General features: G+C 49.3%; 1 protein-coding gene across 1 annotated transcript; it reads right to left on the minus strand.

The window, feature by feature from the left end:
- Positions 1–2,373: 2,373 nt before the first annotated feature.
- Positions 2,374–14,562, minus strand: Pomk (protein-O-mannose kinase). Its single transcript, XM_028768314.1, has 5 exons — positions 14,502–14,562; positions 10,432–10,520; positions 8,355–8,518; positions 7,103–7,389; positions 2,374–4,410 (listed from the first exon to the last, which is right to left on the minus strand). Exons 4-5 carry the CDS (start codon positions 7,379–7,381, stop codon positions 3,640–3,642), a joined length of 1,050 nt encoding a protein of 349 aa, XP_028624147.1. The 5' UTR covers positions 7,382–7,389; positions 8,355–8,518; positions 10,432–10,520; positions 14,502–14,562; the 3' UTR covers positions 2,374–3,639.
- Between the last annotated feature and the right edge of the window lie 776 nt (positions 14,563–15,338).

The raw sequence follows: 15,338 nt of genomic DNA on the forward strand, positions 1-15,338 counted from the left end.
TTTTAAAAAACATGCCAAGACTTCTGGAGCATTTCCACGCCTTCACAGAAGCACGCGAAGGCACAGCAGACCACACAATTCAGCAGTTATACCAACACCATTAGTCACGTTTCACTTCTGGTGTTTTTTTTTTTTTTCCTTCAAAATTTTGCCAAGCACAGGTTTTTGTTAAGAGGAAGAGAGGGCCATATGGGAACGTGGCGTCTACGGAGTAGGACAAGAAACTAGGATTCAGTATTTTACATTCTCTTTTGCATTTAAGGTCCTCTCTGGATTTTGAACTTCAGGATCGTTCCATTGTAAATGTCTCTGAGGTTGGCTACAATCCCTGTTGAACAAACGCACAGCTGTGCATGATGGGAATGATGGGGGAAAGGTGCACTCCACGAGCTTGTGCCAGAGACGTGAATTACTGAGGTATCTTTGTAACCACTCATTGACTCTTGTTTCTTGTGCCAATAGGAACAGCACGTGGAGTCAGGAATGGAAAAGCTGCACTCTGGGTTTGCCGCTATCCTTCCCATTAAATACAGTTTGGGAGAAATCCCTGTCCAGAAACTCACCCCAAGGATACTGCTGTACCAGCTTCTGCATTTTAACTTTGAGATGCAGCCCACCGCTGGCCTAAGGAGGGCGCTGTAGTAGGTACCAATGTCCAAATGGTATGTGTTCCTCGGAGGGTTCTGATTGGCTGCCTTGCATTTGCTTACAGACTGCAAGAGGATGTACCAAGGCTTGACTTAAGAAACAACCCAAAACGTGAAGACAGCAGTCACTATCAAAGGACGAATCCCACACAATTGGCTTCATCAAGGGAAAGGACCAGACACTCAGCCGTGTAGTCTATCTTTGAAGGTTTTCCCTTTGAGTACAAGTCAATAGCGAGTCCTGTTGGAGTTGCATAAAAATCTTCCGCTGTGTACTCTCAGCACATTTCGTCCCTTCCAGTAGTCATCAATTCCTCTTTTCGGATCCTGCTCCCACCCTTCACTCGCTCTTACCTTCCGGTTTCTGTGTCTTTATGAGCTGGGTGTTCCCAATACAATTACTCAACATGCTGTCTTCTGCGAGTGGCTTCTTCCACACAGTGTTTTCAAGGCTAACTATAGCATGCACCAAAATGTCATTCTTTTAAGGCTGAAAAATTCCATTAGATGGACATACGTATACTTTATTACTGACTAACATTTGGGTTATTCTTTGTCTAGTCTGAGTAACTGTACCACCAACGTTAATCGGTAATGTGAACAAATTTTCGATCCTACTGGGTTTATCCTTGGAAGAAATAATGGCAGGGGCATGTGCTAACTCTATTTAAACTTTCTGAGGAACTGCCCAACTCTTTTTCCCAACATGCTTTTGCATTGTTACATTCCACTGGCAACATAGTAAGGGTTTCAATTACTCCACATGCAGGTCAACACGTGTTAATGTCCTTAAACTGATGGGTTTGGGGGCAGTTTTTGTAAACCCAGAGTGAAGGAAGTAACGTGTGCTTCAAGGACCAGCTCAGATACCCCGCAAGTTCACCCTCCAGTCAGCCACGGGGTACAGAAGGTGAGACAATGCCAACACTACCTATTTCTGTTGTCTGTTGTACCTCCACCTCAAGGAGGCAATTTATCTCAGAGGGTGGTCCCCAGAGGAGGAGGAAGAGGAGGAGGAAGAAGAGGGGGGAGGGAGAAGGAAGAGGAGAGGAAGGAAGAGGAGGAAGGGAAGGAGAAGAGGGAGAGAAGGAGGAAGAGGAGGCAGAGGAAGAGGAGGAGGGGGACGAGAGGGAGGAGGAAGAACAGCAGCAGCACAGGAAACCAGTTACAAATTCTTGAACTTCATTCTAGATCCGTGAAGCTAGAGACTCTGAGGTGGGCCCCAATCTGTGATTCAAGAAGACAAGAGGCATCTTATGAGTGACCATTAACACATGTCAAATTTCTCATATCTTCCAAATAAGGATGCCAGCACCACAGGAGACCTTTTTGTTTTTTTGTTTTTTATTGGGGAGTTGGGGGTAGACAGGGTCACAGTATATAGCCCAGGATAACCCTGAACTCCTGTCTCCCAGGTACTGGAATAACAGGTGGGCACCATCAGTCCTGGCTCCACAATGTTTTAAAGTGTTCAGTCATGCAAGGCCTGAGCAGGCTTAGAACTTTCTAGTACAAAGGGACACTGGATAGAAATATTCACACAGAAACTCCAGGTCAGCAGGAATTTTTTTTTTTTTTTGGTTTTTCAAGACAGGGTTTCTCTGTGTAGCCCTGGCTGTCCTGGAACTCACTCGGTAGACCAGGCTGGCCTTGAACTCAGAAATCCGCCTGCCTGGCTCTGCCTCCCGAGTGCTGGGATTAAAGGCATGCGCCACCACCACCCGGCTTTTTTTTTTTTTTTTTTCAGCAGGAATTTCAAAGCACCATCCAAGGCAGGTAAGAAAGTTCCTTCAACTTGCTGTTACAAACATTTCTAGACATTCACAATCTCAAGAGCATGCTATCTCACGGTGCACTGGTTTTGTTTTTTTAAACACACACACACACAGATGTTTTTGTTTTAATCCTAGGTGTGGGATGCTTCAGGTTATTCACAGCAGCTGATTATGATTTGTCTCATGCTCTACATGGGTGTAGTTTTGCCAGCTGCAGATAATTTCTGTGATTGTGTGGTTTGGCATTCTGGGGACTTTTCATAAGTATATAAATGCTAGGGCTCCCGAGAGATGGAGTGGGTTGTTTGTTGTTTGTCTCTGTTTGTGAAGCAGGCATGCGCAAAGAAGAAACAAGAAGAAATTAGATATCCTGACAGCAAGGATCACTGCTCCAAGAAACTTGACGGCCCCTAATCAGTAGGAAGTAGTCTTAACAATAACGTCGCCCACTTTCCTTTCTCTCTTTTCTCTCCTATCAAGTATTAGGGGGTGGAAAGGGAAGAAAGTAGAACCCACAGAGCAGCTAAAGACCGTCACACTTGGCTCAGTGACAGGAGTCACCATAAACGCTTCATAGAAAATCATCCCCAACACTGACAATGACCTCATTGACAAGAAAGGGGGCACACTTTTGGCATCCAGGATTTTCTTCGTTTGAGCATGAGTATGTATGTACATGCTATGGGTCAGACCCAAGGCTTTGTACAGAACCAGGCAAGTGCCCTGACACTGAGTTAAAAACATCCCCAGCTTCAAACAGGACTCTTTGAATTAGGATAAATTGTCTGAGGAAATAGTGGGTTGGTTTTTTTGTTTTGTTTTTTTCCCACAAACGGTCACTGAAAGACGTCTGTTTCTTACTAGTCTGTAAAAACGGTTACCAGGGCAGGCAACATGTCTTCAAGGTTACCATTTGCTCACACCCCTTAACTCTGTGCCGACCCACAAATCCCTTGCGTCTACACCAGAAAGCACAGTAAAGCAAGGCGTTCTCGTCCGGCAGCTTCTATCCAGGTTGCCAGGAGAGCAGAACACTCAAATGGGTAGGCAGATGTAGAGAAGGGGCTACGTGGCTGAAGAGCCAGAGTCAACATCCATCCACCCACCCAAAGCTCCTCCATCACCAAGAACAGCTGGGATGCCACTCAGCCGTAAAGCACATCACTCAACAGCTCATTTTTACAGCAGCCGTAAAGCACATCACTCACGGCTCATTTTTACAGCATTTCTTTTGTCTGCGACATCACCGTGTCTCGGAGTAAATGGAAAACCTTCTGGTAAGCGTCTAGAACATTCTGAGCAGTGGGTCTCTCTGCAGGGATCTGGCTCTTACACGCCTTATGGATATCAAACAAATGGAATCTAACCATATCACTCCCTTCCACGTGCCCCAAAAGGAAACTGGAGACATCCGGAATCTTCCAGATGTCAATCTTCTCATCGTAGGAGGGCATGAGATCATCTTGGAAGGCTGTGTCTTCTCCATAGGGCCACAGCTGCTCCGGAGCCACGAATTCCCCGTGGAGCTCCCTGTGGCCACACTTTACAAGTACCCTAGAGTCGTGGTCCACCAGGGGCAGCGCGTCCAGGTCATTTGCCACAATGCTGAAGTTACTCGTTAGCAGATACTGGGATAATGTTTTGGGCAGGTCGTTAGAGTCACACATGACCCTCGTGCCCACGGGGCTGTGGTGCAGGTAGTTAATGATGCTGATGTACTCCATGGCCAGCTGCAGCCTATGCTGCCAAGTGTTCACGTCTTGGTACTTTGAAAGGTTTAGTGTTTCTTCCAGGTTGCTCAAGGAACCTAAGGGGTGATACTCGGTGAGAATAGTCCCGTCTTCCTCACAGTAGCCCACCAGCGTGACCACGTGCTCACTCTGTAGAGACTTCAGCATTTGCAGTCCATGCAAGAAGTCATCCTTCATCTCCAGCCTGGCGAGCCGGGAGAGAGCCACTTTGTGTTCCTTCCATTCTGACAGAAAGACCTGAAACAGGGCCACAGAGAACATCATTCCTGGACTCTCTTCAAGGCAAGCTGAGAAACAAACACTTCCTAGGAGGCAGGCGTGGTGCCGAGGATATGGGAATGACCCAGACCAGGCCGGTCCTTGCCATCCCAGAGCTATAGACAAACACAGCACCAGGCAAGGTGAACAGCTAACAGATGGGAGAGGAAGGGAAAGCTGAGTCAAGGGGGGGGGGGGATATCAGACTCTTCTAAAGGCTGGAAGAACCCGAGAGCTGTCGTGTACCATGGTGTAAAGGAGCACAGCCTGCTCTGGGGTGACAGGAGAAGAGGACTCAGGACAATCCCCAGGTGTATGGCTGGAGAGTGACGTCATACACTAAGAGGGAGAAGCAGGCCTCACAGAGGAGATTACCAAGAGTTCCAAACCGAGTCAGCTGTAGTGACACATACTTGTAATCCCCAAACTCAAGAAGCAGAGGCAGGAGGATGATGAATTGGAACAGTCTGGGTTATATAGTGAAACTCGACTTCGAAAGGACAACAAAAAGGGTTCCACACAGGACACACGGACATGTTCAGAGAACTCCAAATAGAGACGTCAAACAGTTGACTGTGTGGATCTTGGACTCAGGGACAGAGGCTAGAGGGAGTTTGCTGAATAAATAAAAGCAATGGAGGCAGGTGATGGTGGTGGCCGCACACACTTTTAATCCCAACAGTCGGGAGGGAGAAGCAGGTGGATCTTTGAATCCAAGGCCAGCCTGGTCTCCAGAGCAAGTTTCAGGACAGCCAGGGGTACACAGAGAAACCCTGTCCTGAAAAAAACCCAAAAAAACAAATAAACAGACTCAGTAAAATTCAACTAGGTCTAGATGCTAGATTATATCTGGAGACACAGAAAGATGCTTCCTCAACCTCAGCATGGCTGTGTTCAGTCCAGACAGCTATGTATTGAGGGACAGGCTTGTCCTGTGTGGTACAGGGTGTCTGGTAACACCCGCAGCCTCCACCCGCAAAATGCCAGTAACAGCTCCTCCATCCAGAAGTGACAACCACAAGTGTCTGCACACATTGCTAGCTCCCTCCAAACTGCTGCTGGTTGAGAAGCAGTTGTCTATGGTTGGGACGAGGGAAGAGAAGACAGTAAAGGACTGCCAACAGGGGTGAGGGCTGAAGATGAAGAGCCAGTGGACACTCCCAGAAAACCAGAGTCCAGGGGCAAGAAGCAACTGAGTCCAAGCTTGCTGCAAGGACTATGGAAGAGGAAGGCAGTCTTCAACTCGCACTTAGCTGGTGACATCAATAGAAGCAGCTTCCTGACTTCTAGCAGAAATCGGCTATCATCTTTGCAGCCATCTCAGGCCATATACCCTGACAAGAGACTTGTTTTTCTCATGTATCTTGTTTTGCTGTTTAGCGCCCCCAGCTGCAAGGCGCATGTGGTATCCACGCTGCAAGGCACGTGGCAAAGCGCCTTCAGCTGTGTTCCCCTGCTTGTCCATGAGGGCAAGGCACGTGGAAAAGCATATAAATACCCAGGATTTCCTTTCAATAAAGGAGAGACTTGATCAGACCCTCTGTCTTGTCGCCATTCTTCGTGTCTCTCGCCCCTCCATCCCCACTCTCTCTCTTGCTAGACCCTGACTCTCAGACTGGAGCAGCAGCTCAGGCCGGCATGTAGTAGCCCCCAAATGTGGGGCAGAACGGGCTGTTACAGTGGAGGGGGTTAGCAGAGTTTTCCAGGGACAGAGACAGAGAGTGGCAGCTTTGGTGGACTGGACAGTCAAGACAATGGATTTCTATGATGTGTGCTTCTTTGTGCCCCGACAGGAATGAAGGGTGAGGTGAGAGCCACTCTATAAGCCAAGATGTGGGAGTTGTCAGGACGATGTGTGCAGGGAGGTGTACAGACCGACCGCGCAGGGAGAGGATGAAGATGCTTTCTGCAGAGCCTGCTGTCCTCTTAACTCATAACCTATGACCATTAGCTAAGGGAAAACGGGAGTGCCTGAAAAGGTGTCTGTCTTGGAGCAGGAGTACATCACTGAGGCCTGTTGTACTGCACCGAAGGAGCCCTCAATTCTACAGACGCTGTCTACCCTGCTTGCGTTTTCTCCCAGAAGTGGGTAACTTTGCAACGGAAGACAGTGTACTCTACCACCAGGTACATTTTCTTTCTTTCTTTCTTTCTTTCTTTCTTTCTTTCTTTCTTTCTTTCTTTCTTTCTTTCTTTCTTTCTTTTTTAAGCTTACTACCCTAGGACTTTCTTCCTGAAATCATAGGGAGTTGGTCTACACCTAATGACCACACAAAAAGACCCGTGCTTCTGAAAATATGTATTTTTAGACAAGATCTCATATAGGCCAGGCTAGCCTTAAACTCCCTACATAGCCACAAATGGCTTTGAAGCAAGCGATCTTCTAACTGAACTACATTCCCGGCCCCTCTCCTAAAAGTACCATTTCTAGTCTCTCATATGATAGTGCACTTTTACACACCTGCCACCCTTCCTCCAGAGTTCCAGATCTGAGCACTGGGCTCGACAACAGACACACAGGGCCTTTCCCTCTCTTTCCTGTATGCTTTGAAGCCAGTGTTTCTCTGCTGCCCAGGTTGGCCTCAGAGTCCTGACACCAGCCATCTTGCCTGACACGCCCAGGTACAGCAACAGGTGGCACATGGCTCTTCCAGCACACAGCAATACTCACTCTCTTGACGGCTCCCTCCCCGACGCGCCTCAGCTGCCTGACTTCAGTCCTCAGCTCCTCACAGGACAACCAGCGCGAGCAGTTTCTCATCCGTCCCATTCTGAAGTAACCTGGAGGACAGTGCCCAGAGTCCTCGGAGGATCGTCCAGGGGAGATGAAAAGGTGATCGAGGCACAGGTAGAGGAGCACGTTCATAAGGGCCATGGCGAGCAGCAGCCCCACGCCCCGGGGGACTTCTCTGTGGGTGAGACCATTCCTGGTTCCATGTTGCTGTCCCATGTCAGTCCCTACAACAGAACGGGAGAACGAGTAGCAAGCACCATTGTCTACTTTGATTTCCATGGGGGTGCTCTGATGCCCCGGCAGGCTGGACGTGGCCACGCCCACTCATGGGGGCGTTCTGATGCCCCTGGCGGGCTGGACGTGGCCACACCCACTCACTGGGCTCTGTTAGCTTCAGTGTCACGTGCAAGCTCATGTGATGAACTGCAAACGTGAGTGACTCTAATAAACGTTATTCTTCATTACAAGCTAAAATATAAGTTCATCCAGACCAGATCTGGTCTTTCTCTGGCACACTAAGTTGATGGCCTGAACGTTTAATAAAACGTAAGCAAAATATGTATTTGTGGGACCGAGATAGAAGATAGACAAGGGTATAGTACAGTTAAGCAGACGAGGGCCTCCTGAAGCTAGCTGAGAAGTTAGGGTGCTCCCTGGAATTTACCCAAAAGCCCCTGAACAAGCTGATTATACAGCTTAGGGAGCTTCCAGTATGTGCAAGACACTGGTCTCGAACCCCAGCCCAGCAACAAGAAGATATTGAGGTTCTCTTTTTCTTGTGGCTCAGGGGATCAAACGCAGGGCCTCACTTATGCTAGCTGAGCACCCCAGCCCTGAGAGACAGAAGCAAGGGTAGCCCTTCTGCAGGTGCTCATGGTGGCTTTGGGGTGGGAAAGATCTCTATCTGCAGAGGCTAACAGTTCACAAACTTGTGGGTGACAATAACCGTGACAAGGTTTTCTGGAGACGATTCAGGAGACACTGGAAGTAGGGACCTAAAGAATCCAGAGCAGGGCTACTCGGGCCATGATGAAGGAGCCATGATGGAAGGGCCTGGATGGGGTTAGGCCTGGGATGGACCTGCAAGCAAAGGATGCTTGTCCCTGGAGGTGCTGGACAGAGAGGCTCCAAGCTGACTTTCAGGCTGGGGAGCCTGGGACCCGGCATCAATAGTGACAAAAAAGGTTACCTTCAACCGTTTCTTTTTTCTCCCAGCAGGGTCTCCATCCACATGCCTGCGTCCCTCAGAGACCTGCTTGGGTCCACCTGGCAGGTCACAACCTCTAGAACTCCAGTCTCGGGAGATCTGATGGTGTCTTCTGGCCTCTGGAGATACTGCATTCACATAGCACACTGACCCACATGCAAGCAAAATACCCATAGATGAAAAATTAGGAAGGAGGGGAGTTGGGTGGTAGTTAATGGTGGCACACACTTTAAACCTCAGCACTTGGGAGGCAGAGGCTGGTAGATCTCTGAGTTTGAGGCCAGCCTGGTCTACAGAGTGAATTCCAAGACAGCCAGAGCTACACAGAGAAGCGATGTCTTAAAAAAGACTATCTCCCAAACTCAACTTCAAGACTTCTCTCCCAAATCTACTCCTTTACACAATTCACATCCGTAAATAAGGAATCTCTCCTCCTTTCTAAGCCCGAGAGGACACAGGTGGTGTCAGCACAGCAGCATGAGGAAACGCTAGAACTGACAGTTCCCTGGCTTTCGCTTAGACCACAGAATAAAAAGCTGGTCCTCATTCCCGCTGTCTTCAGGGCGCGCTCAGGAGACCCTGACTGCGATCATTTTGGTTTCAGTCAGAGAGGCCACCTGGAGGCCATCTTGGCAGTTCACCCCAGAGGCTTGGGTCTACCCAGCTAGCTCTAGCAGGTTACTCAGGCCATTTCCTCATCTTTCCACAGGGACCCGACTCATCTTGATCTCCAGGCCTCTCCCTCAGGGCACCTTCAGAGAACTAATAAGAGAGAACTCTGTGCACTCATGTACTTGCCATTTCTCTTTCAGAATATATGTTTTAAATATAGTTACATATTTATTTATAAGTGTATTTATACCTATATTTAAATATACTTCATATATTTAAAATTTTATGTTGATGATGATGATGAAGAAGATGATGAAGATGAAGAAGATGAGTATGATGTATATGGTGTGTAGGTACGGGTGAGCATATGCCACAATGTGTGTGTAGAGGTCAGAGGAGTGCTTTGTGGAGCGGATTCTCTCTCCCATCTTTAAGTGGGTTCTGAAGATGTGACAGACTCACACAACAGGCACCTTTATCCACTGAGCCGTTGCTCCAGCTCACCCTCATACTCCTCAGAGGGACCAGGTGTGTCTCAACTTAGACCTTAGGTCAAGGGGTTGTCACATTTTCTCTACAAAGTGTCGAATGTTAAGTAGGCTTAGGAGTCAATGTCAAGACCAAGTGACAACCACATCGCTGCTGTGAGGTGCAGAAAGGGGACAGGATGCCATGGACCACCTGACTGCCACTCAGCTCCGTGGCCAGGGTGTCAGAGCAGCCGCTGCAGAGAACAAAACCAAGCCTTCACGGCTGTATTCTAACACCATGTACTCACGGACACAAGATTCTGAACTTCGTACGGTTTTTATGCAATCGCAATGTGTCTCTTACCCATCATTTACTAAAAGTGGCTGGGCTACAGCTCACTGGTGAATGCTGGCTTAGCTCAGGGCTATAAAAAATGGGCGGTAGATTGTAGCTGGCCAAACCTGGCATCAGATGGTAGGATTCCTTCAAGGGTGTTGCAGACCAAAGCCATCTCACCTCAGGCCAGGTCTCTGGGAGCTGTGTAAATGCTCACAATCCCTAAATCTACACTGCAGCCCAGATCTTTCTCCCAACACTCAGTGGGTTCCATGTCTGGGATGCCCCCTCCCCACCCCCAGCGCACCCCTTCTCTGGGGCCCTCCCCACCCCCAGCGCACCCCTTCTCTGGGGCCCTCCCCCCTCTCCAGCACATCCCTTCTCTGGGGCCCTCCCCCCTCTCCAGCACACCCCTTCTCTGGGGCCCTCCCCCGTCTCCAGCACACCCCTTCTCTGGGGCTCTCACTCTATCATGCGGACAGAACCTACCCGTCATTCACAGCACAAATCAGAGTGACTCCATTCTTCCTCCTTTGAGCTCAGAATCAGCTAAGCCTTACATATGGTGTCACCTGACTCTAACCTGCTCACAGCGCCCTTCCCTCCCCCGACCCTGACACGTGCCACCAGCATGTCTTACCTGGCCTTCTATAGCTGATTCCTGCATGGTCTTTCTGTGTTCCAATCCATTCCCCACGCAGCAGACAGGGTCTTCCTTTAACAAAACGCCTCAGGAGGAAAATATAAATAAAATTATGACCATCTTTTCAGTTTTTGTTAATCTACACCTGTCCTGACTGTGTGTGTGTTTGTCTGTATTTGAAGGGGGTACACTGGGGATCCAACCCAGAATCTTGCACAGCATGTGAACTTGACCTCTGAGAGATAACTGGAATGTTACATCCCTGAAGCACCTCTGGTGCCCTCCTCATCCCCAGCTGTCAGCCTCATGGTGGTTCTTTGGTATTCTCCAGTTGTGGATCTGGGAACTTGTAAGGAAGAACAGTCTGCTTTGAAAGTTCTCAATGCAATCCGCATGAACGCTAAAATGAGGCCCTCTAGTGGACACTGCTGAACTCGAGTTTCCCTGTGGTCACAAGTCTGTGGCCATTTCCTCAGGCGCGGTGTTACTTTCTGGTATACTGGAATTCTGCTGGGGGAGAACAGTCCAAGAATGGAGTTGTGCGAGGGGAATTCTGGGAGCTTGTGAGAAAACTCAAGAAAACAAGACAAGAGTCTTGTGACCTCTTGTTTCTTAGAAACACGGAATCGGTCTTGGAACGTGTTCTCATGCTCCCCACAGATGTAGAGGACAGGAGTGGATTTACTCCAGCTTGTTATTCATGCACCGTTGTGGAGCAACGTTTTCTGCCACATGCAGCCTGCCCTTGTGGTTGGACACTTGACCCAGCTGACTCTTAACCCTCAGGGTATAAACTGTCTGATGCTCTGAATAAAGTTGGCTAAGTGAGAATTTCGTCTGTCTTATTTTTTAGGCCCTGCTCTCACAGGTTCACACCACCAACCAGAGCAGTAAACAGTCTACAACTCATTTTTTTAAAAACAGTATTGTTGTTATAATTGCTTAAATTTTATTTATTTGAATACGGGAAGATGACACCTCTAAGGCACACATGTGGAGGTCAGAAAACAACTTGTAGGAATCAGTTCTCTCCTGTGTGGGGCCTGAGGGTCAAACTCAGGTTATTGGGTTTGGCAGCAAGCCCCTATCCCCACTGAGCCATGTTGCCAGCCCACCCACCACAATATATTTTAGAGATGCATCTATTGTACTTCCTTAGTTGCAACTGACTCTAGGACCATTAGTGAAATAATCCCCCTGCCCCAGTCTCATTGTATAGACAGACCAACCATACAATCATCTTGTATCCCACGTCTCCCACGTGCTGGGATTATAAGCATTCACAACCATCCTGGTGTGAAACATAATTTGTACATATTTCTTTATATGTATGTGTCAGAGCCACAGTCTCGGACACAGAGGCTGATCCTTCCAAACCACAGATTTAATCCCATCCTCAAACTTTCCTTCCCCAGGGAATGCAAGCATTCAGTAGTCCCACTGTGCCCTGAGGAACAAGTCTAACTCACCAATGAGTCCTGAGTGGGTAGAGATGTGGATAGTTGTATAGTCTATGCTTGGCACATGCCAAGATGCAGTGCCCTGGAGAACACCAAGGGGGAAGTAAACTCCTGGGATCCAGTCTTGGTTCACCTCCTCTACACACACACACACACACACACACACACACACACGCACACATGTGCACACACATACCTGCGCACACATGCGTGCGCGGACATGCATGCACACACACTCGCACACGTGCACGCACACATGCACACACATGCACACACACGCACACACACATGCACACACATGCACACACACGCACACACGCACACACACATGCACACAATGCACACACATGCGCGCGCGCGCACACACACATACATTCGTGCCTGCTATGTGCCACACTCCAGTCTCTAACACTCCTAGGTGCTCAGAGAAACCCATTAGGGGATGTGTAGGTCCTCTCCCCTCTAGGTTACCTGCTCCCTGATGTTGTCTCCTGTTCTGTTTGGTTTGCCACTGTCTGCGGTGCCTTGTACAGCAGAGACTTGAGACCAATGCACCGACTGGCTGGTCACGCCACACTTTTCTGTGTTTATGGTCTCTGGCATGCACACCCCTGTCTTCCTTGGGCTTACTCATGCCCACGGCGACTCTTCTTCAGTTCTTTGTGGGACCTGCCCTGTAACACCTCTCATCCAGCCATTTCTTCCCGTAACTGGCATCACCACACCAACACCATAATTACATCTTCCCAGTGTCAACTCTCTTTCGCCCCAACCTCTCCCTCATCTTCCCTTGCCACTGGATGAATGCAAGCTACATGAAGTCCCAGAGTTCATACAGTTTTAGGAAGGAAAGGATGCCCCCTCCCCCCCAAGAAAACGCAAGGCAGACTGGAGAGACGGCTCAGTGGGTAGGGTGAGGACCTCAGAACCCAAGAGAAGCGGATGTACCTGTAATCCCACCGGCGGTAGAGACAGAATAGCCAAGAAGCTGCTGGGCCAGCTAGCCGGACACATGGTGGGACACTACAAAGTGACCCCGTCCCAAACAAGGCAAGAGGCCAAGAACAACACCCATGTTGTACTCTGACCTCCACATGTACACATGTGAAACACGCACATGGTGCACACACACTTTTGAATGTAAAATGTCAGCCCCTTTTCAGGGTTTTGCAAGGGATTTGTGGCAGCGCAGAGAAGCTGTCATTATAAATCCACACCCACTACTCACTCTGAGGCCCCATATATGCACCTTCAGTCCTCTATGGTCTGGGTGAGTATCCTCCAAAGGCCCATTCATTAAAGACTTGGTCTCTAGCTGCTGGCACTACTGGACGGCAGCAGAACCTTGAGGAGGCAGAGTCAGTTACAAGGAAGCCTCCATCAGTAACAGCGTGACCCAGAAGGAGATACTGGGAACCTCAGCCTGTGTCTCCGTGCTTCCAGGATGCCAGGAAGTAACTTTCCCCTTCCACCACTCTCTCCTGCCATGACATGCATAATGACCACAGGTCATAAGCAAAGAATCCCATGCATGATTGAGCCCAGGTAAACCCTTCCCCTTTGCTAGCTGATTATAGCACGAGATGCCAACACACTCAAATGCTACCAGCATCACGGACAAAACGCTGCAGGAACTCATTTTTAAATTTACTTATTTTCTACGCATGAGTGTCTGCTTGCATGCACACTGTACAATATGTGCTGGGTGTGCCTGGTGCCAAGGGAGGGAGGTCAGAATAACGTGCTGGATTCCCTGGAACTGAAATTACGGACAGTGGTGAGCCATTAGGGAATTGAACCCAGGTCCTCTGCAACAAGTGCTCTTAGCCACTCGCCATCTCTCCAGCCTTAAAATCCGTATTAGCAGATCTATGCTGAAGCCTCAGTACTTGGCACTCGATTAACACACCTGTTTCTTGTGGACTGCCCAGAGCTTAATGGAGTATATATGGCCGGCTGAGTAGGAACTTCCGGCACTGTTTAAACACCAAGGCTATTCGATAACGGTGAAAAGGGACCAGTTGCTGTATGGTCACGGCTTGGGTTAGACAAGGAAAATAAGGCAGCTAAATAACCTGCCAATTTGCAGAATATTTTACACAATTCAAGAAGGCGCCGGTGTCACCAATACAATTCAGATTAAATCTCACTTCCCGATAACTATTTAAATAGTCCGGATGTTATTTAGTTTGGACAGGCGAAAGGATGGGGGGGCATCAAGTCTAAATTTTGGTTTCTAACAAAGACGGGTTGGGGGGAGAGAAGTGGGAGGGAGGGGGAGAGAAAGCGAGAGCATGGCGGACAGTCTCCGCTCACACAGTTCAGCAGCAGCGCCCGGTGCATGGTAAGTCCCGAGAGGAGAGGGGTGCACAGTATGCACCCGGAGAAGGGCTGCTCGGTGAGCACCCGAGGGGAGTTGCATGGTGAACACTGGAGGAGGGGTGAACAGTAAGCACCCGAGGGGTCGCTGTCAACATCAGTTCCAAGCCTAGTTCTCATGAACCCTATGAGAGTCTACTCTGGGGTTGGGCCGGGTGGTGTCTTGGGGGTCAGGCTCGCAAAGGTGCCGCAGAACCCTGTCCCACTTCACTACGCCCCGGAGCCTACCTGGCGACCACCAAATCCGGCTCGCATCCCAGGACGCCTGCGCGGCCGGAAGCGGTCGGAGGCGAGCGTGAGGCTGCCCCCTGGTGGCCGCCTCCTGCCTCACACTGGACACCCGCGGCAGCGTAGGCACCCTCACCCCAGACCCTGGTTCTGGTTTCCTCTAGCCAAACTGGTGCATGCCAGGAAGCAGCAGCAGGGGTGAGCCTGGGGCTGGGGACCTCGGAAGGTTGCTTCATTATCTACAGCTCGACACTCTCTGCAAAGCGGTGGCTGCCCAAGAGTGATCCTCAGAAAAGCAGCACGAGCAAATCGCAGACGGGGCCTCAGTGGACTTACTGATGATGCCTCTGGATTTGAAAACTATATGTAAGGGTGACTTTGGAGCTTCGACCTGAGATGCAAAGTTTCACCTCACAGATTTAGGGTCCAAACCTCAAGTGATGTGAAGGGTGGAAGGTCCCAACGTGTCACACTAGTATTAGTACTTGTAAGTGGGCTAAGGTTGGGAAATGGAAAATCAGACGTAACCCCACCTAATTTGTTGTTTAAGCCTATGTTTATCATCTAAACAATGAGTGTTAACTCTAAGCATGCTAAAGGACCTGGGAACTTGATCTAGAAAGCATCAGAAGAGTGGGGGCCAAAACAACAAAACTCCCCCAAAAGAATTCCTATAAGCAATCTTTCCTTCTCAGACTGACAAATGCGTATGTGCGTGCGTGTGTGCGTGTGTGCGTGTGTGCGTGTGTGCGTGTGTGGGGTGCCAGAGAACTCAACGGTCAGGAGTGATAGATAGACTTGCTGGTAATTGTGACCCCCCACCCCCCGATATCGATG

Source organism: Grammomys surdaster, unplaced genomic scaffold (genome assembly GCF_004785775.1).
Source record: "Grammomys surdaster isolate TR1022 unplaced genomic scaffold, NIH_TR_1.0 185, whole genome shotgun sequence".
In the NCBI taxonomy this organism is placed as follows: Eukaryota; Metazoa; Chordata; class Mammalia; order Rodentia; family Muridae; genus Grammomys; species Grammomys surdaster.